At 42.8% G+C, this 23614-nt stretch overlaps 1 protein-coding gene across 6 annotated transcripts in view; it reads right to left on the bottom strand.

Annotated features, from left to right (window-relative positions):
- Nucleotides 1-438: 438 nt before the first annotated feature.
- The window catches only part of pla2g7 (phospholipase A2 group VII), a 32050-nt gene continuing 8874 nt past the window's right edge, over nt 439-23614 (bottom strand). For 3 of the 6 annotated variants that reach the window (XM_008116641.3, XM_008116637.3, XM_003215321.4), the window contains exons 4-12: nt 22210-22360; nt 17606-17699; nt 15526-15594; nt 14492-14636; nt 13149-13262; nt 6847-6938; nt 5140-5310; nt 3596-3744; nt 439-2247 (exon numbers count right to left, since the gene is read on the bottom strand). In XM_008116641.3, coding sequence (XP_008114848.2) covers nt 2135-2247; nt 3596-3744; nt 5140-5310; nt 6847-6938; nt 13149-13262; nt 14492-14636; nt 15526-15594; nt 17606-17699; nt 22210-22360 — 1098 coding nt within the window. In that variant the 3' untranslated portion in view covers nt 439-2134. The remainder of the gene's footprint in view (nt 2248-3595; nt 3745-5139; nt 5311-6846; nt 6939-13148; nt 13263-14491; nt 14637-15525; nt 15595-17605; nt 17700-22209; nt 22361-23614) is intronic. The other 3 variants (XM_062957165.1, XM_062957170.1, XM_062957173.1) reach the window with 1 other exon arrangement.

The raw sequence follows: 23614 nt of genomic DNA on the forward strand, positions 1-23614 counted from the left end.
TATAGCTTAGCTACACCCACCCTCAATTAAGAATACAAACAGCATACGCTGGGTTGCTGTGAGTCTTTCGGGCTGTATGGCCATGTTCCAGCAGCATTCTCTCCTAATGTTTTGCCTGCATCTGTGGCTGCCATTTTCAGAGGTTCTGTGATGGCCATACATCCTGAAAAACTCACAGCAGCCCAGTGATTCTGACCATGAAAGCCTTCAACAATAAATAGCATAGGTTGTCGAAGGCTTTCATGGCCGGAATCACTGGGGTGTTGTGTGGTTTCTGGACTGTACGGCTGTGTTCTAACAACAGAAAAGAAAACAAGAAAACATTTCTTAACAACCCCAAAGCCAAGATGAAGATGAAATGGTCAGAAGTATAAACTAAATAAATCAACAAGGAGAAATAATTAAAAAGACAAAGGGAAAGAAAGAAAACTCTCCACATTAGAAGAGATAAGCTCTTTACTGTTTATGAAAACCACAGAAAGATGTTGAAACTCCAGATTTTTTCACTATTACAGTAGAGTCTCACTTATCCAAGCTGAACGGGCTGGCAGAAGCTTGGATAAGCGAAAATCTTGGATAATAAGGAGGGATTAAGGAAAAGCCTATTAAACATCAAATTAGGTTATGATTTTACAAATTAAACACCAAAACATGTTTTACAACAAATTTGACAGAAAAAGCAGTTCAATATGCAGTAATGTTATGTTGTAATTACTGTATTTACAAATTTAGCACCAAAATATCACGATATATTGAAAACATTGACTACAAAAATGCATTGGATAATCCAGAAACTTGGATAAGCGAGGCTTAGATAAGTGAAACTCTACTGTGTTTCAATTCAAGGAAGAACAGGCTCAAATGCAACTAAAATTATACCAGGATATAAGACTAGAATACAAAGCAAATTTTAGAAGTCACAAACCGGATTGACCAAGGAAAATAACATTTAACATAAAATTGTATTGACATTGCATACATTAATATTAAATGAAATATGTTATGGTCCCTATACAGTAACATAGGCTACTTCAATACTATGATCAATTCTGGGAATCACATTTCAAGAAAGATATTGGCAAGCTGGAAGGTGTCCAGAGGAGGGCAACTAAAATGAAGGTCTGGAGACCATGAATCCCTGTTTGGAGCGGCTTAAAGAGATGGGTATGTTTAGCCTGCAGAAGAAAAGGTTGAGAGGAGACGTGATTGCCATGTATAAATATTTCAGAGGATGTCATACGGAAGAGGGAACTGCTGCCCTAGAGACTAAGACTCGGAGCAATGGATTCAAATGACAAGGAAGGAGATTTCATGTAAACATTAGGAAGAGCTTTCTGATTCTAAGAGCTGTGCAGCAGAACCCTCTGCCTCGAGAGAGTGAACTGAAGCTCCTTTCTTGGAGGTTTTTGAACAGGCTGGATGGCCTTCTGTCGGGGGTATGTACTTTGATTGTGCTTTTCCTGCATGGCAGCAGGTTGAACTGGATGGCCCATGTTGGCTCTTCCAACTCTTCTATGATTGTTTAAAAATATCAAGTTAATTTTATATTGTTTTTTTAATCCAGTAGTTTTTATGTTTTTACTCTTTTTCTTTAATGTGCCCGGCTTGATTTTTTAAAACAGTGCTGTTATGACCGGCATTTACAAGATCCTCATTTTTCATATCTTCATTCATATCAGAATGCACACCAGCTCCACAACTCTTTTACATGTTTTAACCATACTTGCTAACATCCGATTCCTTAACTAACACCCATATATTAGTTATTCAGTACACTCTTGGGTATTTTCTTTGAATCCAAATATCTTCAGATGAAGGGATTTCAGATTTTATGTCAACTTTACTTTATTTAGCAAAACATAACCTTTTAAACTCTCAGTGTGAGCTGTTTCAGTAGCTAGATTCATTAACAGATGTGACCTAGAGATGCATGCGAACTGACTGGAATAAAGCATGATTATTAATATCATAACAGATAGACAAATAATGTAAATATCTCTTGATCAATGTAATAATGCTCCAAAAATCTAGCCAGTACAAAATATTGTATTGAATTGTATTTATCAAGCATCATACAACATGGTCAATAAACAAACAGCACCTATCAACCAAGAGTTTAAAGGTGAAGAGTATTCTATTGTTCTGATTGAGATGCCACTGGAGGTAAATCAATATTGGTGCCTTGAATGACATTGAGACCTTTGCCATCTAAGAGAGCGTCCCACCGATTAAAATCTTTCTTCAGGCCTGCAGAATAAAAATGCAAATGAAATGAGAACAGCATTACCCGAAAAAGCAAAATAACGATCAGAGACGTCCACAGGTATTTTGCCTTAGTAGGCAAAATAATTTTTGGCATCGCCCCCCACGCCGCGGGAGGCGTGGCCACATGCTGCGGGAGGCCCTGGCCCCGCGTCACACGGCCACGCCTCCCACATCACGTGCCCACGCCTCCTGGCAGGGCAAGGGCGTGTGCGCCGCAGCGGGAAGGTCCAGCCAGCCTGGCTGGGCATTCTCACCACAGCCTGGATGGACCTCCCGCAGCAGCCTGGCTGAGCCAGCCCACAGTGGGGAGGCCCATCCAGGCTGGCTGGGCTAAGCTGCACAGCATGGGGTCAAACCTGGCCCACCTCCCGCACCCTGACCCCGCCTCCCGCACCGCATGCCCTGGCCACGCCTCCCGTGTCACATGGCCACTCCTCCCACGTTACGTGGCCACGCCTCCTGGTGGGCAAGGGCGCATGCGCTTCGGCGGGAAGGTCCAGCCAGCCTGGCTTGGCGTTCTTGCCGCAGCCTGGATGGACCTTCCCGCAGCGACCTGGCTGAGCCAGCCCGTGGCGGGGAGGCCCATCCAGGCTGGCTGGGCCAGGGTTTATTATTTAGTGTTTATTAAAAACCCGCAAAACAGCGAATCCGCAAAAAGCGAACCGCGAAGTAGCGAGGAAATACTGTATTCCTGACACCTCTTGTTCTTGGCTCTTAAACTGACTAGGGCGTCTGAGCATCTTCTACATAAAACGAATCCACTGTAATACCTTTCCTCTGTCAAGTCTAAGGTGTACCTACATTGTAAAATTAATGCAGTTTGACACACTTTAACTGCCACGGCTCACTGCTCTGGTATCCTGGGGTTTGTTGTCTGCTGAGGCACCAGCACTCACTGGTAGAGAAGATTAAAAAATCTTGTAAAAAAAACAACAACCATGATTCCATAATAATGAGCCATGCAGTTAATTTTACAGCATAGATACCCCCTGTGTCTTACACACATTTTGTTCCAATCTGTATTTGCTAGATATGTGAGGAATGGCGCACATATGATACGTGTGATCCTGATCTCCGCCATTACATCAGTGGGAACATAAGATCTCACAACTCAAGCTGGTCAAAATCTGTTGCGGTGAGCTATTCCTTTGACAAATAAATCCTCACCAGCCCATTAACAAAATCTTAGCTGGCTCTTGATGGCCAGAGATAAAGTGAAGATATGTATTATTTCTATGTTTAAATATTTGATATTTAATATATTACCCTCCCACAATCCTGTAGATCACTGTAGGCTATAGATCAAATGTAATAACAAGGAGCAACTTACCTAGACATTTCTGTAAGAAAGCTAATGAAGCTTTGTTGCTAATATCAATGGCTAGATTGGGGTCTATTTCTCCTTTCAGATTAAAAATCTTTCCAACAATACTGCCAACGAGGAATGTAAAGTCTGGAAAACTTTGATGTACGGATCCTCTGAAAATAGCAAATACATTTTTACTCTAATATAGTTAGTAAAGGGTAAGTAAGGCTACGCACCATATTTCAAAATCAGGACATTTTTTAGTACAACAATGTTTTCTTATGGAGACAAAAAAAAACCCTACTCACAATCATAATTGGACTCAGAAGGGAAAACTTACTTCATTCCTTCTCCTGCATTATATAGGTCAACATTGACCATTTGATGCAGTTCAAACTGACAATGTAGATCTAGCAATGTAGATCCAGCCTAAAATGTCTGAGTAAATTACAGCAATCCTCCAGATTTTAAGTTATAACAGCATAGCTGTACAGGGTGAACATTTTGGGGCTGGGATCTTGTATGTGTATCAAGGAAGGGGAATATTTGTTGCAGGCTGCAGTTCCTCCAGAATCATGGAGTATTAGTTAGGAGAGAGCTCTTTTTAGGGATAAGGGGCTGAGCTGCCATTGTGTGAACCAAAAAAAAAAGCATAGAATATGCATTCCACATAGCAGACACCACTTTGAAACGTTTTGTCCTATCTGAGCTAAAGAATAAAGGAGGCTTGGGAAATGTTATGCTGCACCTTTTTTAAAAAAGAACTACCATATTTAAAATGACCCTTAGCCTAACTAACAACACATTTCAGAGATATCTAAGAGACACAATTGTTGGCCCACCTTTAAAGTATTTTTTTAGTACAAGCAATAATTGTTCAGGAAGTGGGTTTGCTGTGAGTTTTCCAGGCTGTATGGTCATGTTCCAGAAGCATTCTCTCCTGATGTTTCACCCAAATCTACTTCATCTCCATTTCTAAGCCGAAAAGCCGGCGTTGTCCGTGGACACCTCCAAAGTCATGTGGCCAGCATGACTGCATGGAGCGCTGTTACCTTCCTGCCAGAGCAGTACCTATTGATCTACTCACATTTGCATGTTTTCGAACTGATAGGTTGGCAAAAGCTGGGACTAACAGTGGGAGCCCACCCTGCTCCCTGGATTTGAACCGCTGACCTTTTGGTAAACACGTTCAGCAGCTCAGCAGTTTAACCCTCTGTGCCACCATGGGCTCTCCCGATAAACATTATTCTTAACACCATATAAACCAGGAATGGCCAACCATGGAGGGGACTGGGGCCACTTCCCAAGAATTATCCCTGGAGTTAAGCAATGTCACTTTCAATTCCAGAGATTATTCCCTTTTTTGACAATAGAGGAATTTTGGAAGGGGGTGCAGAGACAGGAGGTTACACTGTTATGTTCTGAAATGTCATTTCACCAGGTTTTTCATGTTTTTTGCAACAGGAGGGGGTGTTTTTAATTAGGAGGTTCTGCAATCTTAAGGTTCTCATCCCTCACACAAATATTCCTGCTTTTAATAAGAAAGGTTGCTCGAATTCAGCACTTACTCGATTGTGATCATTTTACTTTCTCTCTCTCCGCAGCTTAATTTCTTCATTTCTAGAATGTTTGCCGCCCACTGGAATTTTTCTGAATTTATAAACAGCAGCGGCTGGTGAACTCTTGAATAAATTTCAGGAGACAGGGGCAACATCCATGCATCAAGAGCAATGCCACACCTTGACAGAACAAAAAAAGTATATAGCTGGTAACATACCAATGCAAGTTTCACAAATTGCCTATTTTGGATAAGCTTATCTTAGACCAATTGTTCTAACCTGTGAGTCCCCAGGTGTTTTGGCCTACAACTCCCAGAAATCCCAGCCAGTTTACCAACTGTTAGGATTTCTGGGGTTGAAGGCCAAAACATTTGGGGCCCCACAAGTTGTGAACCAATGTCTTAGACAATACAGAAATAATGTATGAACATACTTCCATATATGTTAAGTATCTTACCATGAGAGAAAGGGTAGCAGAAAATACCATCTACCATAATGACAGCTTATGTTTCACTAAAAAAATTAAACAGAGACTGGGTGGTTACCTTGTTCAGGGATTCGATAGCTGCATTTTACTCCCAGCAGGGGGTTGAAATAGATGAGCTCTGAAGATGTAGTTGAGTCTCCCCAAGGAAACAAAGAACAGGGGTCATGGGCGTTGACTCCAACTCCTGTTATTTTTGTTGGATGGTGATGAAGGAAAATATCCTTCAGGGCAGGCCTGCACTGCCTGTGGTCCTTCAAGTGTTTTGGACCAAAGCTCCCAGGATTCCTGGCTATTGGACAAGCTGGCTGGGGCTTCTGAGAGTTGGAGGCCCAAACACCTGGCGGGCCACAGGTTGTGCAGCCCTGCTCCAGGGCTTCCTTATGCTGACTACACATCATGCCCTGTCTCACCAGGGATCACTGAGCTTGTTTGTTTTAAAATGTGTTATAATTCAGTACTACATGAAGAACTGATAGCATCTTTGAGTGCCTGTTGTGAGTTTGAATAATGTTCTGGTCATATGTGTAGATACATTAGTAGAAAGACAAATGTTTGTATATGTTTTTGATTTCAAAGTCCCATCCCTGCTGGCCTTCTACAGGCAAGTTAAAACCTTCATCTTCCCGCAGGCATTTGGGGAAGGGTAATAGGCAGGCTTTCGGGAGGTTGTGGGTGGGATTGGGTAGGGTGGGGCGTGTATTTTAAAGGGACTAGACTGTACTGTGTTGTCGAAGGCTTTCCTGGCCGGAATCACTGGGTTGCTGAGAGTTTTTTTGGCTGTATGACCATGTTCCAGTAGCATTCTCTTTTGACGTTTCACCAGCATCTGTGGCCGGCATCTTCAGAGGTCTGTTGGGGTTGAGGCAAGTAGAGAGAGAGAGAGAGAGAGAGAGAGACAGAGTGTGTGTGTGTGTGTGTGTGTGTGTGTGTGTGTGTATGTGTGTATATATGTATCTATCTATCTATCTATCTGTGGGATATCCAGGGTGGGAGAAAGAACCCTTGTCTGTAGACCCAAGTCTACATAGGAACCACCAAACTCAGTGCCCAAACATGAATCAAAGAACATGAAAGGAAAACTTTAAGATTGTACACATTTTAACAGCTGCTGCATTACAGTGGTTATCTGCTCAATGTCTAAGAAAGAATTTGAAGATAGACCAAGCTCTGATATTAGTGCAGAGAAAAACAAAGATAAGATCACAGTTCTTTTTAAATTACATGCTTACTTGAATCGCGTATCTTTGCCAAGAGTCTCAATAGCTGTAGCAGCACCAAAAGAGTGCCCCATCACTGTTATCTTCTGTATGTCAATAGAATCCTAAAAATAAAGACACCAGTTCAATATTTCCATTTCAAAACTACTACCATAAGAAACTGAAGCTGTAATCGAACACACAGTGAGAAAATTTATAGAAATCAATAGGGTAAAGCACACCTCTTCCTTTGCCTACAGATCTCAAGCAGACAGGAGTTCTTCCTTCCACCCGGGATATTCCACAGATATATAAACCCCATTTCCCTAGTTTCCAACAAAAAAAAAAGTTTCCAACAGACCTCACAACCTCAGAGGGTGCCTGCCATAGATGTGGGTGAATCATCAGGAGAGAATGCTTTTGGAACATGGTCATACGGGCCCGAAAAACTGATAGCAACCAGGCTTTCATGATTCCAGTCATGAAAGCCTTCGACAACACAATGTAGTCCCTGAAAATAATCTGAAGGTAGATATTCGCTTTAGGTGCCATGGGGTTAGATTCTTCAAAAACTAATCCCTGAACTACATAGGAACATTTGAGAATGGAAATTAGGAGAACAGATATTCTTATATCTTTACACTCTCTAGAATCTTCTTCATTCCAGTATTTGACAGTAAGGTTCAATGTGGCTACAGGGTTTACCCTTTTGTTCAGTGAGATTGATGTTATCAATATGTTGATATGAGGTAGTGTAGTCTTTTCACATATTTTTTATTTAGTAAGTAAGTAAGTAAGTAAGTAAAAGTTTATTTGTATACCGCCCTCTCTCCCAAAAGGGACTCAGGGCGGTTTCCAATATAAAATCAGCATAAAACATTGTACAATAAAACACTGAAAACACTATAAAACGCTATAAGAATTAGAAACGAAAACAAAACGTAACAATTGACAAAAAAAAAACATAAGCAGAAGGAATATAATCACTCAAATAACATGAATCTGCAAAGAAAGAGGGGGGGAAAAAAGACCACTGGGATGGAGGAGAGGATGGCCTGGAGGGACCACTAGAACTAAAATGCAATGTGATATTCTAAGATGCTTTGGGGCAGAGGAATAAAGTGCAGTGTTTCAAGTCAAAGAGGTGGCCTGTGCGACTACTATAGCTATGGGCTCGGTTATCCAAAGGCGCAGCGGAAGAGCCAGGTTTTAAGCAGCTTTTTGAAGGAAGCCAGGGTGGGTGCTTGCCGGATCTCCTCCGGAAGGGAATTCCAGATCCGGGGAGCAACAATAGAAAAGGCCCGCTCCCTCGTCCCCGCCAACCGAACCTGGGATGGTGGCGGGAGCGAAAGAAGTGCCCTACCGGATGAACGAAGAGGACGAGTGGGTTCAAAGCGGGAGATGCGGTCACAAAGGTAGGCGGGTCCCAAACCGTTTAGGGTTTTATAGGTAAGAACCTGCACCTTGAATTGGGACCGGAAAATAATCGGTAGCCAGTGGAGCTCCTTGAACAGGGGAGTAGATCTCACCCTGTAGTTTGCTCCAGTTAACAACCTGGCAGCCGCAGGAGGAGGCGATAGGGCCACTGCAAGGAGTAGATGGGGTGATGGTGACAGGGGATAGGGAAAAGGCAGAACTGCTTAATGCCTTCTTTGCCTCGGTCTTCTCACAAAAAGAAAGCCATCTTCAACCTCAGCAACATGGAATGGACGAAGGATTGGGGGAAATCCAACCCCAAATAGGGAAACAAGTTGTCCAGGAACACCTGGCCACTCTAAACGAATTCAAGTCCCCAGGGCCAGATCAGCTACATCCAAGAGTATTGAAGGAACTAGCGGAAGTTATTTCAGAACCACTGGCAATCATCTTCGAGAGTTCTTGGAGAACAGGAGAAGTCCCAGCAGATTGGAGGAGGGCGAATGTGGTCCCTATCTTCAAGAAGGGAAAAAAGAACGACCCAAACAATTACCGTCCGGTCAGCCTCACATCGATACCAGGCAAGATTCTGGAAAAGATCATTAAGGAAGTGGTCTGCAAACACTTAGAAACAAATGCGGTCATTGCTAATAGTCAACACGGATTTACCAAAAACAAGTCATGCCAGACTAATCTGATCTCTTTTTTCGATAGAGTTACGAGTTGGGTCGATACAGGGAATGCCGTGGATGTAGCATATCTAGATTTCAGTAAGGCCTTCGACAAAGTCCCCCACGACCTTCTGGCAAACAAACTAGTAAAATGTGGGCTAGACAAAACTACGGTTAGGTGGATCTGTAATTGGCTAAGTGAACGAACCCAAAGGGTGCTCACCAATGCGTCGTCTTCATCATGGAAAGAAGTGACAAGTGGAGTGCCGCAGGGCTCCGTCCTGGGCCCGGTTCTGTTCAACATCTTTATTAACGACTTAGACGAAGGGTTAGAAGGCACGATCATCAAGTTTGCAGATGACACCAAACTCGGAGGGATAGCTAACACTCCAGAAGACAGGAGCAGAATTCAAAACGATCTTGACAGACTAGAGAGATGGGCCGAAACTAACAAAATGAAGTTCAACAGGGACAAATGCAAGATACTTCACTTCGGCAGAAAAAATGGAAATCAAAGATACAGAATGGGGGACGCCTGGCTTGACAGCAGTGTGTGCGAAAAAGATCTTGGAGTCCTCGTGGACAACAAGTTAAACATGAGCCTACAATGTGATGCGGCAGCTAAAAAAGCCAATGGGATTTTGGCCTGCATCAATAGGGGAATAACGTCTAGATCCAGGGAAGTCATGCTCCCCCTCTATTCTGCCTTGGTCAGACCACACCTGGAATACTGTGTCCAGTTTTGGGCACCGCAGATGAAGGGAGATGCTGACAAGCTGGAAAGCGTCCAGAGGAGGGCAACTAAAATGATTAAGGGTCTGGAGAACAAGCCCTATGAGGAGAGGCTTAAAGAGCTGGGCATGTTTAGCCTGCAGAAGAGAAGGCTGAGAGGAGACATGATAGCCATGTACAAATATGTGAGGGGAAGTCATAGGGAGGAGGGAGCAAGCTTATTTTCTGCTGCCCTGCAGACTAGGACACGGAACAATGGCTTCAAACTACAGGAAAGGAGATTCCACCTGAACATCAGGAAGAACTTCCTCACTGTGAGGGCTGTTCGGCAGTGGAACTCTCTCCCCCGGGCCGTGGTGGAGGCTCCTTCTTTGGAGGCTTTTAAGCAGAGGCTGGATGGCCATCTGTCGGGGGTGCTTTGAATGCAATTTCCTGCTTCTTAGCGGGGGGTTGGACTAGATGGCCCTTGAGGTCTCTTCCAACTCTACTATTCTATGATTCTATGATTCTATGATTCTACGTTGGACTAACTGAAGTTTCCGGGCCGTCTTCAGGGGCAACCCCACGTAGAGTGCATTGCAATAATCCAGTCTAGAGGTGACTAAGGCGTGGACCACCGTGGCCAAGTCAGACTTCACGAGGTATGGTCGCAGCTGGCGCACAAGATTTAATTGTGCAAAGGCCCTCCCGGCCACCGCCGACACCTGAGCCTCAAGTGTCAGTGATGAGTCCAGGAGGACCCCCAAGCTGCGGACCTGCGCCTTCAGGGGGAGTGCGACCCCATCGAGCACAGGTTGCCACCCAATACCCCGATCAGACTTGCGACTGACCTCGAGGACCTCTGTCTTGTCAGGATTGAGCTTCAGCTTGTTCGCCCTCATCCAGGCCATTACAGCGACCAGGCACTGGTTTAGTATCTGAGGAGCTTCCTTGGAATTAGGTGGAAATGAGTAGTAGAGTGTCATCTGCGTAGAGATGGCACCCAACTCCAAAACTCTGGATGACCTCGCCCAGCGGTTTCATGTAGATGTTAAAGAGCATGGGGGATAAAATGGAACCTTGCGGGACCCCACAGGTCAAAGGCCAGGGGTCCGAGCAGGTATCACCCAGCTTCACCAACTGGGAACGGCCCTCCAGGAAGGACTGGAGCCACTGGAGCGCAGTGCCTCCAAGGCCCATCCCGGAGAGCCGTCTCAGAAGGATACCATGGTCGATGGTATCGAAAGCCGCTGAGATGTCCAAGAGAACCAGAAGGGACACACTCCCCCTGTCTAGCTCTCTGCGGAGGTCGTCCACCAAGGCGACCAAAGCCGTCTCAGTACTGTGACCAGGCCTGAAGCCGGACTGTGAATGGTCCAGAAAATCAGTGTCGTCTAAGAATCCCTGGAGCTGAGAGGCAACCACCCTCTCCAGTACCTTGCCCAAGAAAGGGAGATTGGAAATTGGTCTATAGTTGTTAAGAGTAGACGGATCCAGGGATGCCTTTTTTAGAAAAGGCCTAATTACTGCCTGTTTTAGGCTAGATGGAAAAATCCCTTGTTCCAGAGATGAGTTGATAATTTTCTCAAGCCAAATTAACAAATCTCCCCTGGTCAGTTTGATTAACCAGGAGGGGCAAGGATCTAGGGAACAAGTGGTCGCTCTCATAGCTCCAAGGAATTTGTCCACGTCATCAGGGCGAACAAGCCGAAACGAATCCATCAAGATCGGACAGACAGATGCCTCCGGCACCTCACCTGGCATTGCACTAACCCCAGTGTCTAACTCAGAGCGTATCCGAGCGACTTTATCTGCAAAAAAGTGCGCGAAATCGCTGCACTGGGTTGCTGGGTTGTCAGGGGTCTCCTCCCCCTGGGGAGGATGGAGGAGCTCCCCAACAACCCGAAACAACTCCGTTGGTCTATTGATTGCAGATGCTATGCGGGCAGCCGAGAAAGCCTTTCTGGCTGCCCGCAAGGCCGCAGAATAGGCCCTAATAGCGGCTCTAGCCCGTGTTCGGTCGGATACCCTACGAGTTCTCCGCCAGGAGCACTCTAGACCCCTTCTCGACCGCTTCATCAAGGCCAGCTCCCTTGTGAACCAGGGAGCCCTGGTGCGTCGGCGGGTTGAGAGGGGACGTTCAGGGGCGATCGTGTCTATCGCCCTGGCCATCTCACTGTTGTAGCGATTGACCAAGACATCAACAGGATCGTCAGTCTCAATGACAGGAAGATCCCCAAGAGACCTCAAGAAGCCGTCTGGATCCATTAGTCTCCTGGGGCGGACCATCTTAATGGGTCCACCACCCCTGCAGAGGTTAGTGGTCACGGTAAGTCTTAAAGTGACCAGGTGATGGTCGGACCATGACAATGGAAGAATAGTTTGCTCTTCCACTCCAACCAATCCACTGTCGGCAATAAATACTAGGTCAAGGGTGTGTCCTGCCTGATGGGTGGGTCCAGAGATGACCTGGGACAGTCCCATGGTTGTCATGGCAGCCATGAAGTCCTGAGCTGCACCAGTTAAAGGGGCCTCCGCGTGAATGTTGAAGTCCCCCAGCACCACCAGGCGCTGGGAGGCCAGCACCATGCCAGAGACCACTTCTGCAAGCTCAGGGAGGGAGACTGCTGTGTCGCGGGGTGGACGGTACACCAGCAGAATCCCCAAACTGTCCCGGACACCCACCCTCAGGTGGACACACTCAAAACCTGAGGCTTGCGGAACAGTGCACCTGGCCACGGCAATGGATTGCCGAAAGACCACCGCAACCCCTCCTCCCCGCCCCCCGAGCCTGGCCTGCTGATGCACCCCGAAACCAGGAGGACACAGCTGAGTGAGGTTAACCCCACCCAGCTCATCCAACCAGGTCTCGGTGATGCAGGCCAGGTCTGCCCTGGATGACGGAGGTCTTACCATTAACAGACCTAGCATTCAACAGCAGGACCTTAAGCCCGAAGGGACTGTCATGAGGACTACCACGCCTTTCCTTCTCCAGGGTCGCAAGTGTTCTATTGCGCTTCTCCCTGGGATTTTGGTGACCGCTTCTCCTCCTCCCCCACATGACCTCAATCTTTCCCCCCTGGGGACCACCCGCCCCCTCAGTAGGGTTAGGCAAGATGAAACTGCCTTTTATTTATTTATTTCCATCATTTCTATCCTGCCCTTCTCACCCGAAGGGACTCAGGGCGGCTCACAGTCTGGCAAAATTCAATGCCAATATACAATACAAAAAGATAAGACATAAGCAATTAAAATAATTAGATAATTTAACAAAGTACAATAAATAGATTTAAAACAATACAATATAAAATACTTGAACCATTCATCCTTGTACATGAACCCTAATCTGGACCGAGTCGAAGCCAACAGAATTCACTCATCAAACGCTTGCTCACAAAGCCAATTCTTCACATACATACCTAAAACCAGTTCTGAGCTAGAGTGTCATACCAGACTTAGCATCGGCATGCCAGCCATACTCATTGCAGCAAAATCTGGCAACTACCATTCATTTCATTGGCCAGGAATTTTCTTTACCTTTAAAAGGATCCAGTTAAAGTTCAGAGGCAGCACATTCATGGGAGGCTTTCCAGAATTGATATCAAGCATGAGGTCAACAGCCCTGGTGCATTCATCTGCCCGTTGCTGTACCTATGAACCAAAAAGAGACATCAACCATTCTCTCTTGGGATTGAAACAGCCAAGGCATTCGAATTTTGATGTAACAATTAGAGCTATTCATATGTGTTTATACAAACCCCTTTTAACAAAAATGTTCTTGGGAAAAGTAACTTACACAATTACATCACCTTCCAAGGCAATCTATTCCCCTATTCCACAGATCTATAGATATTTATCTAAGGTATTATGGGTCCAGTGTAACCTGTTAATGTTTTCCCCCTTCTCAGTTACATGCCTTATTGTATTTATGCTATTGGGTTATTTCCTACTAGATGTACTGATGGATAGATATTATTCACAGCTGAAAAATGCCCATCCATTCAAAGGGTTTTCTTCCAACTGGAGGAAAAACCTCTTCCAGGGTTTGCTGTTTGTCAATGATGAACTTGCCAGGCTGCCTTATTCTAAATCACCAAAAAGCAACAATGTAATGGAAGTTCAAATAATAATAATTACAATATAATAATAATAATAATAATAATAATAATAATAATAATAATAATAATAATAATAATAATAATAATAAATTATAACCTGCCCCATATCCCCGAGGGGACTCAGGACAGTTTCCAAACAAAAAATGGCGAACATTATAAAATATCATTAAACACCTTTACATCATAATAAAATCTGACCACTAAAGTGCATTAACAGTGTAAAATGGTTTACAACCACCAACAGAGCCAGGGTGGGTTTCCAGTGTCCAAACAAGATAATTAAGATAATTTAGTCCTCCTTCTTTCCATAGGCTGAAGTGCAAATATGGGTTTTAAAAGGTTTTTTTAAAGGAGAGGAGAGAGGAGGCCATTTTTATTTCTTTGGGGAGGGAGTTCCAGAGTCAACAGGCTATCACAGAAAAGGCCCTTTCTCTCATTCCCACCAACCACGCTTGAGATGGGGGTGGGACCAAGAGCAGGGTCTCCTCTGCAGACTGCAGCATCTGTGGAGATGCGGTTAGTCAAATAGTCAAATGTTCTTCTTTGGAAATACTTGGAAAATTCTGATACCTGTTTGATTACAAATAATAAAGGAAACCAAAGATATCATCAGCTGTTATTCTTTCACCGGTTTTCATATGAAAGATCAACACACTCATAAAGGGGAATAATCAAATATGATCGTGAATAAAGAACTTCCCATTCCACGAGATATCAGCAATGATGCCGTCTAGATGACACATTTTTTAAGTCCTAAAATACCTGCTGATGACGCAAGTAAAACTCATCTTCATTTGCTTTTAATTTCCGGTAATAGATCCATTCCTCATGCAGCTCTGAAACTTTGCCTTTTGCTCCTGAAACAGGTTTCCCCTCGTAGTAATATGTAGCTGAAGCAGACTGGTCTCTAACACAAATGAAAATGCAGTTCAGGATTCTGTGCTGAGAGGTCTACACTCAATGGCCATGACCTGCTGCATAGGCTTTTATTAATATTCACTAATATTTAGATTAAAATCAACCCCTAATTTCATTACTCAAATGAATTTGTAGCACAATGCTATGCATTATTAATTATAACCTTGACAACAACAGTAACAGCCTGTATTGGGATACACTAGCAGAATCACAGCACAGACGTGTATAACAAAAAAACCCACATATAATTAAAAAGTACTAATCTCAAGAATAAAACTTTCAACAGTCTTACAAAAGAACGCATCAAAGGTGTTCGGGAGGTATGGAATTTTATTACACTCTTGCAATTGAGAACGCTGCAAAAAATTGGATTGCTGTATTTCACCCATATCTTCTCATATTTGGGGCATGTAAACAAAGAATGAGCCCCCGAGGGCGCAGCGGGTTAAACCGCTGAGCTGCTGAACTTGCTGACCAAAAGGTCGGCGGTTTGAAGCCAGGGAGCAGATTTGAAAAAAAGTGTTGTGCCATTAAACACAATCATATAGTACACATGACAAAAAGAAATTACAATGTCTGATGTGATTGTGCTGCCTCATTTATTTTGGTTTCAGCCTGCTTTGCTTTCTAATTAGTGTTTGGAAGATACACATAAGCTTGATTATCTTGTCTGATTTTACTGAAGCACAGTATCTCTTAGGAAACCTCAATGACACAGGAAACATAATGCATGAAACATGATAATCACAGAGAAGGAATGTTCCTCTTACTGTCTAGTCAGACCATTTCTAATTCTAGTCCATCAATCTTTCACATTTGTAGTATTTCATTATATACACACATACTTCTTCAACCTGATATAGACAAAGAATACATACCTGTGTTCAACAGCGGCAACAACAAAACCCTGAGATGCCATTTCAATGCAAATTGCTGAATATATACTTCTGTTGGTATAAACATGACAATTAATTATATGTAGTTTGGTTCAATTTTGACAGAATTCATAAGCTTTGTATATGCTACATCTGCTTTATTTTCCATTATTTTAATGTTCCTTTAGGTAAAGGTAAAGGTTTTCCCCTGACATAAAGTCTAGTCATGTCCAACTCTGGGAGTTGGTGCTTATCTCCATTTCTAAGCCAAAGAACCGGCGCTGTCCGTAGACACCTCCAAGGTCTTGTGGCCGGCATGACTGCACGGAGCGCCATTACATTCCCGTCGGAGCTGTACCTATTGATTTATTCATATTTGCATGTTTTTGAACTGATAGGTTAGCAGAAGCTGGGGCTAACAGCAGGAGCTCACTCCACTCCCCAGATTCAAACCACCGAGCTTTTGGACAGTAAGTTCAGCAGCTCAGTGGTTTAACCCACTGCACCACCAGGGAGAGGAGGTTCCTTTAGTTGCTGTTAATATCATCATTTAGAAAACACCTTAAAGTTTTTCAGGTTTCTCAGCTATAAGGCCAGCACTGTCACTGGTAACTTTACTGCCTTTAATAGAAATAGTATTTTTGCTATTGTTAGTTTTCAAAGCAGTGTACCATCAACAAAATACTGGAATTATGAAGGTATTAAATAATGGGTTTCCTTAATTATAACAGAACAGGTACTATATGTACTTTCTAAGATAGAATCACAATCTATATATATAAAAGAGTGATGGAATTCGGGCACCGAGCAAAGCAACTAAACTACGGGCCCCCCAACCTCGACATTGGACAACACACCCCATCATCCACGCCTTAAGGTTGAAACAACACAAAATCACTTCACGCACCTCCACATGGAGAGAACCCACAATGCCCCATCGGGAGCCATGGCCGCCGGCAACAGGGAAGGCAGGCAATGGGAAAAAGCTGTCCCCTGGGTCCTAGTGCCCGCCCATCATCCAAACCATTTATCTCCACTCCAGCCTTCTACAATATCCAACCCATTTTAATACTCTATATTTTAAATATATGCTATGAACCATGACAATCAACACAATCTCTCTCCTAATATTTTAACAACCTTAAAATCACAACACCAAATAAAAAACAACACTCTTACAACACGGGAATGCCAGACACTAAACAATCAGGGCCAGCAAACACCTCCCACGATCTGCCATGCAGGACACAATCCAAGCACTCCCAACAGATGGCCACCAAGCCTCTCAATAATAATAATAGTAATAATAACAACATCATCATACAATCCTAAGGTTTGCAGAGGCTGACTATTTCTGTGGCCCTGACATGTCACATCTCTTTTTATGTTTGGAACCTTTAGAGTGTTTCCTTATCTTTTTCACATAGAAAGAAGATGGCTGTATACTAAGAGAGGCCTGACTATTTCTGTGGCCCTGACATGTCACATCTCTTTTTATGTTTGGAACCTTTAGAGTGTTTCCGTATCTTTTTCACATAGAAAGAAGAAAGCTGTATACTAAGAGAGGCCTGACTATTTCTGTGGCCCTGACATGTCATATCTCTTTTTATGTTTTGAACCTTTAGAGTGTTTCCTTATCTTTTTCACATAGAAAGAAGATAGCTGTATACTAAGAGAGGCCTGACTATTTCTGTGGCCCTGACATGTCACATCTCTTTTTATGTTTTGAACCTTTAGAGTGTTTGCTTATCTTTTTCACATAGAAAAAAGATAGCTGTATACTAAGAGAGGCCTGACTCTACTGTACATACTAAACATAAGGACAACCATACAACAGACATTCAATACCACCACTAACTCAAATTTCTCACCAACACCACCAGACAACGCCACAGCAACGCGTGGCCGGGCACAACTAGTTATTTATATTCTACAAATAGTTTTTTGTGTCAAACCCATTCTTAAAGGCAATCGGCAGCAACATGTTTTATCCTAGAATATAGTATTATTTAGAGACAATCATATATCAGGAATCAGCCTGAAGCTTTCAGAGGCACACGGCACTATTAAAAAGCAAGATTACCTGAAAGCTCCAAGTCCATGGGAAAAAATAATGAGTGGGTATTTTTCTCCAGGCTTGAACACTGCATTCCATTTAGCAGGACATGTCATTGAGCCTAGATGGAAGAGAACAGCTGTCAATGCGATTTTTGATTTCCATTAATTAGAAAGCCTGAATTTCATTTTCTCATGAAAAGAGTTATATGCTCCTGAAACAAAACTTCTTTACACATCCCAGACATTTCATTGGGCTCATGCATATCTGTGGTGGCATCAGCCAAGCTATTCAGTAGGGCCAGGCCAAATGTGATTTTCCCATTCAATGCTCTATTCCCTTGCTGTGCAGCTGGAGTGCACTTTCTGCCCCTCCTGGGGTGGAGTGGACAAACAACCTCAATAATTCTGTAGGTATGCAACTTGCCTTTTTGCTTGAAACAATTGACTCTTGGTATGATGGAATCCATGGATGAAGAATTCACAAATATAAACAGCTGGCTTTATTTGAGAGGTTTGTCATTTTTTTTGGTGAAATTCAATTTGTCATAATTGCAAATCATTCATGCATCCCCAAATATCTACTGAAATCCTGGGTATTAGGCAGAAAAAATGAAATGCAAATATACAGGATGGGTGATGCCTGGCTCAACAAGTCCATGTGAAAAAGATCTTGGAGTCTTCATGGACAGTAAGTTGAGCATGAGCCAACAGTGTAATGAAGCAGTTTAAAAAGCCAATGGGATTTTGGGCTGCATCAAAAGGAGTCTAGAATCTATATCAAGGAAAGTCATGCTGCCTCTCTATTCTGCTTTGGTCAGACCTCATCGGGAAGACTGTGTCCAGTTCTGGGCACCACAGTTCAAAAGAGATACTGACAAGCTGGAAAGTGTCCAGAGAAGAGCAACTAAAATAATCCAAGGTCTGTAGACCATGAATCCCTTTGAGGAGTGTCTTAAAGAGCTGGGTATATTTAGCCTGCAGAAGAGAAGGTTGAGAGGAGACATGATAGCCATGTATATGTGAAAGGATCTCATAAGGAAGAGGGAGCAGGCTTGTTTTCTGCTGCCCTGGAAACTTTGACTTGGAGCAATGGGTTCAAATGACAGGAAAAGAGATTCTACTTGAACATTAGGAAGAACTTCCTAACTGTGAGAACTCTCAGCAGTGGAACTCTCTGCCTTGGAGTGTGGTGGAAGCTCCTTCCTTGGAAACTTTTAAACAGAGAGAAGGCTGAGAGGAGACATGATAGCCATGTACAAATATGTGAGGGGAATTCATAGGGAGGAGGGAGCAAGCTTGTTTTCTGCTGCACTGCAGACTAGGACGCGGAACAATGGCTTCAAACTACAGGAAAGGAGATTCCACCTGAACATCAGGAAGAACTTCCTCACTGTGAGGGCTGTTCGGCAGTGGAACTCTCTCCCCCGGGCTGTGGTGGAGGCTCCTTTGGAGGCTTTTAAGCAGAGGCAGGATGGTCATCTGTCGGGGGTGCTTTGAATGCGATTTCCTGCTTCTTGGCAGGGGGTTGGACTGAATGGCCCATGAGGTCTCTTCCAACTCTACTATTCTATGATTCTAGAGGCTGACAGCCATCTGTCAGGGGTGCTTTGATTGTGCTTTTCCTGCATGGCAGGGCGTGTTAGACTATATGGCCCATGTGGTCTCTTTCATCTTTATTATTCTATGATTTTATGTTCCGTGTAGTCTCGGATTAAATACTGCAGCCTAGGCATGCTAATACAGTATCACATGATCTTTGCTATTGCAAAAATAAACCCCCCCAAAAAAACCCAGTCCAAATAGAAGACCTTTCGTATTATTATTATTTTTTGTAAGATTCTCGGCCTCATATTTTGATAGGATTCTTCTATTCAAGCTAGGTAGACATGGAGATCCAAGTTGCTATTTCACTACATTTTTAAAGGAGTAACTCGCACCCCTCAAACCTGTTCAGAGTTGCCATGGGGTTTACAAAGTTCCACTAGTTATGGGTCCAACAAATCCAGAATTTTTTTTGCTTCTCTAGTGAAAAGTGCTGGTTGAAAGCAGATGATCAGCACTTGTCTTAAAGCAGAAGAAAACACGACACTGAAATGTAGCATCCCTATGGGAATGCTGTCCGTTGTTTGAAGGAAGGGAAGCATTTCTTTACCTTTGTTTTGCTTCTGTTCATACAATGATCAACATAAGAACATTTTATAGCTGGATCTGGAATTTCTGGTGAGTTTTTAAAAAATATGATTTCCATCTGGATGCAGGTTGAAGGCCGCATTGGGGATATATGTTCTGTAGACACCCTGACCGTGTACATTCTATAAACATCTAGACATGTGGATGGGGCCTTAGATGGGGGAAGTCAATGCTACTTTCACTGCCACCATCCAAAAGAGCTCATGCTACATAAAATCCTTCAAAGTTCAAAGTTAGCCATAAGTTAGGGGTATTATTTTTGCTGCCACAGACTAACATGGCCACCTACAGATTTTTTTGTGAGAAAAATATTTTTTCAAAGTATCCATTTGCTGCTGAAGATTCCTTTCCTTCATTTTACACATTTTATACCAACCCTTTTTACTGAGTCATGGAAGTTAAAATGGTGTCAAACTACATGCTCTACATGAAGTCTACAGCATAGATGCACCCTGAGTTTCGGTACAACCATGTATCCTAATAAGCTTTTGTCTTTCTCTCTGCCCCCCCACCCCCCCTTCCACTTCTTCTTAACTCTTCCCATCTTCCTGGCAACATCCAGCTCATAGACACATAGAATACAGAACTCCTATTCACCATTTAAATTAAATTTAAATTAAATGGTGAATAGGGAGTTCTTTTTCAAACACCCTGTATAAAGTGGGCATTCCATTTTTCTAGAAACTTATTAAAGGCGAACATTTCCCTGCAAGGTTGCTGCATCCAAAAAATTAAATACTATGGCATTTTATTCTGCTTTCCTGGAGCAAGCATTACTTTTTGCCCTCGTTCAGTCTAACGGCTTAGCCTTGTTGCTTCCTAAACATTGCTTTTACAGATCTCAGCTATTTAACAAAACACTAAGCTATTGCTCAAAATGGCAACATTTATCCAAGGAATTGGGAGATCTTAAATGTCTTAAATGGGACTACAGTTATTAGCTAAATACTGAAAGTAAATGGTCTATGTCCCACAAAACAAAAAGGCTACACTTCTTCTCAGATAACTTGGCATCTAAAGAGCTAGTAATTAAAAAAAATAAAAGCTTGGAATGTGGACCAGCTAGTATCCCGCACCAGCATAAGATAGCATGCTTAGAGTTCAGATAAAATCCATCTAACCAGGCACCATGTCAACCCTCGCACAGTATTTGCTAACTGGGAGGTCTCTGAATATTCTGGTTGAAAGTCAAAAGCATATTATTGTGTTATCCGCACTGTCAACATCACAAATTAAAATTTAGTGGGGATTCTGCTTCTCGGAACAGACCCAGGCAATACAATGCGAATGGCTCTTAGTACTCTTATAAACTTGGAGCACACTCCACCACATTTCAACAGTAATGTTTTACTTCTTGCTTCTCAAAAGCATCAACATGACTTTCCTGACCCCAATAAAACAAAATTCTGTAAACAGACACAATTTAAAAAAAAAACAGTTAACTGCCATTCCCCCATGAGTTTACCCTGGGTATTTTCTGTACTGCACTTCATCAGAATCTATATCACTAGCAGGGCTGATTGAAGATGCCCATTATGGTTGGCTCTACAATGCCCAATATCCCAGGATCTGATCTTAGATTATCTGCCTTGAACTGAATTATATGAGTCTACACCACCAGGTAATCTGGATTCAGATCCTGGGATATAGGGCAGTGTAGATCCAGCCTATGACCATATTCTTTCGAAGGGTCCTCTACACTAACTTTATAATGTAGCTTCAAGTCAACTCAAGACTGCAGCAGCCATAAAACAAAGACTGCCAATTCACTGATTAAATGGGAAGAAGTGCATTTAAAAAGTCACAAGAAAGTCTTGCGTTAACTCACATAATGCACTGTAGCTGATCCCAGTTAACCCAGATCCAGGGCAAAATTGGCTCCGGAAAATGTGGAGTGCTTTGGAGATACCTACCGTGCTGAAGTGCAGTAAAGAATCCTAAATGGGGGCTGCTGAAGAATGCCCCAAAATTCACAACGAGCAACAGGGGGCTAACTGACCCCCTGAGACAGAGAATTGATTGCCCCCACTGCTGTAACTTTCCCCCTTTAAAAAAAAAATCCGGTATGCCTCCAGCACGCTGTTGTGTATCTCTCTGAGAAATGAAATTAAAAATCTGTAAATTGGTTTGAGGCCTGGTTCTGTTATAAATGTAATCATCTTCTTGACCTCAAACTGGTCCCACACATGGCAATCTGATCACCCGCAAAGCAAAGCCTGTTCATCTCAAACCAGATCTAAGCTACATTATAGTATCCGTGTAGAAGGGGACTCAGTGACAAATCAAGAAAATACATTTACTTGAGAGCAAGAAACTGAAACAGAAGGTCTGCAAAAAGACTTCCCCATTGGGATTCAATCATCATTATCATCATCATCATCACCCCCCCCCCTCCCAAAATTGGGACTCATTGTACTCATTTCCTGATCCAAAACTTACCAAAAAAGCATGCAAAAATGAACTCTCCTAATGTCCGTTGCATGTTAAGAAAATCAGACAGTCCATAATAATATTCTTTCTTGGGAATCCACAGTGTTTCTTCACTACTTGTACCATTTTGGGAAGGGTAATACAGACGCAAAAAAATTCCCTATTATTGAACAACAAAATTGAAATGGTTTCAATATAAAAGTTTTTAAAAGGGGGGAAATGAAATGAAACATGCATTAAAAATGTAGACGGACTCTACCTTAATACTAATCATTTTCAAAAGCTCAATACTTCCGAAATAATATGTTTGATTCTGTTCAAACTTTATTTGTTGTAAGAATAGAGAAAAAAATAATTTTGATCTTTCATGGGGATCTAGGAGTCTTATTGTATCACAAACTGAACATAAGTCAACTGTGTGATGCGGCAACTACTAGGCTTCATAAATAGGATAGAGTAGAAATAATCCCACTATATTCAGCTTTGATCAGACCTCACCTGCCAGTTCTGGGCATCACAATTCAAGAAGGGTATTGAAAAGCTGGAATATTTCCACAGAAGAGAGACCAAAATGATCAAAGGTTTGGAAGCCAATCCCCATGAGGAATGTCTTAGGGAGCTGGGTATGTTTAGATGCTTAGAAGAGAATGCTAAGAGGTGACATGGTATCAATGTTTATATATTTGAAAGAATGCCATATTAACGATGGAGAAGGCTTGCTTTCTGCTGCTCCAGAGACTAGAATATAGAGCAATGGACTCAATCTAACAGATTCTACCGAAACACTAGGAAAACATGGAATGTTTTGACCATGGAATACACTGCCTTGAAGTATGGTGATGTCTCCTTCTTTGGAGATTTTTAGGAGAGGTTGGATGGCCATCTGTTAGGAGTGCTTTGATTGCATATTCCTGCATACTAAGTTGGACTGCTTGGCCCTTGTGGTTTCCTCCAACTTTATGATTCTATTATTTTATGGTCAACTGATAGTCAAGCTAGAAATCAAGTTGACTATATCGTTGGAAGCAGAAGATAGAGAAGTTTCATTCTCTTTGCAAACACAAGACCAGAAGCAGATAGTACAAACCACGAGCTACTAATATCAAAAAAATTGAATAGAGCTAAAGAAAAATACTAAAGCATGTATATACTCAGTTCTATGATATTTATTTACTGTATTGTTACAAGTGTTTTATTTAACTTACTATATAGAGCAGGGGTCCCCAAACTAAGGCCCGGGGGCCAGATGCGGCCCATCAAAGCCATTTATCCGGCCCCCATGGCACAAGGGCAGAAAGGGGATGGGCTAAATGACTCAAGGGGTCTCTTCTTCTCTTACACCCTTATTATTATTATTATGTGAAACACAACAAGATGAGTCCACAGCAGATACTCTGCTGGCTCACACGCCAGA

This window comes from Anolis carolinensis, chromosome 1, assembly GCF_035594765.1.
Source record: "Anolis carolinensis isolate JA03-04 chromosome 1, rAnoCar3.1.pri, whole genome shotgun sequence".
NCBI classification, from domain to species: domain Eukaryota; kingdom Metazoa; phylum Chordata; class Lepidosauria; order Squamata; family Dactyloidae; genus Anolis; species Anolis carolinensis.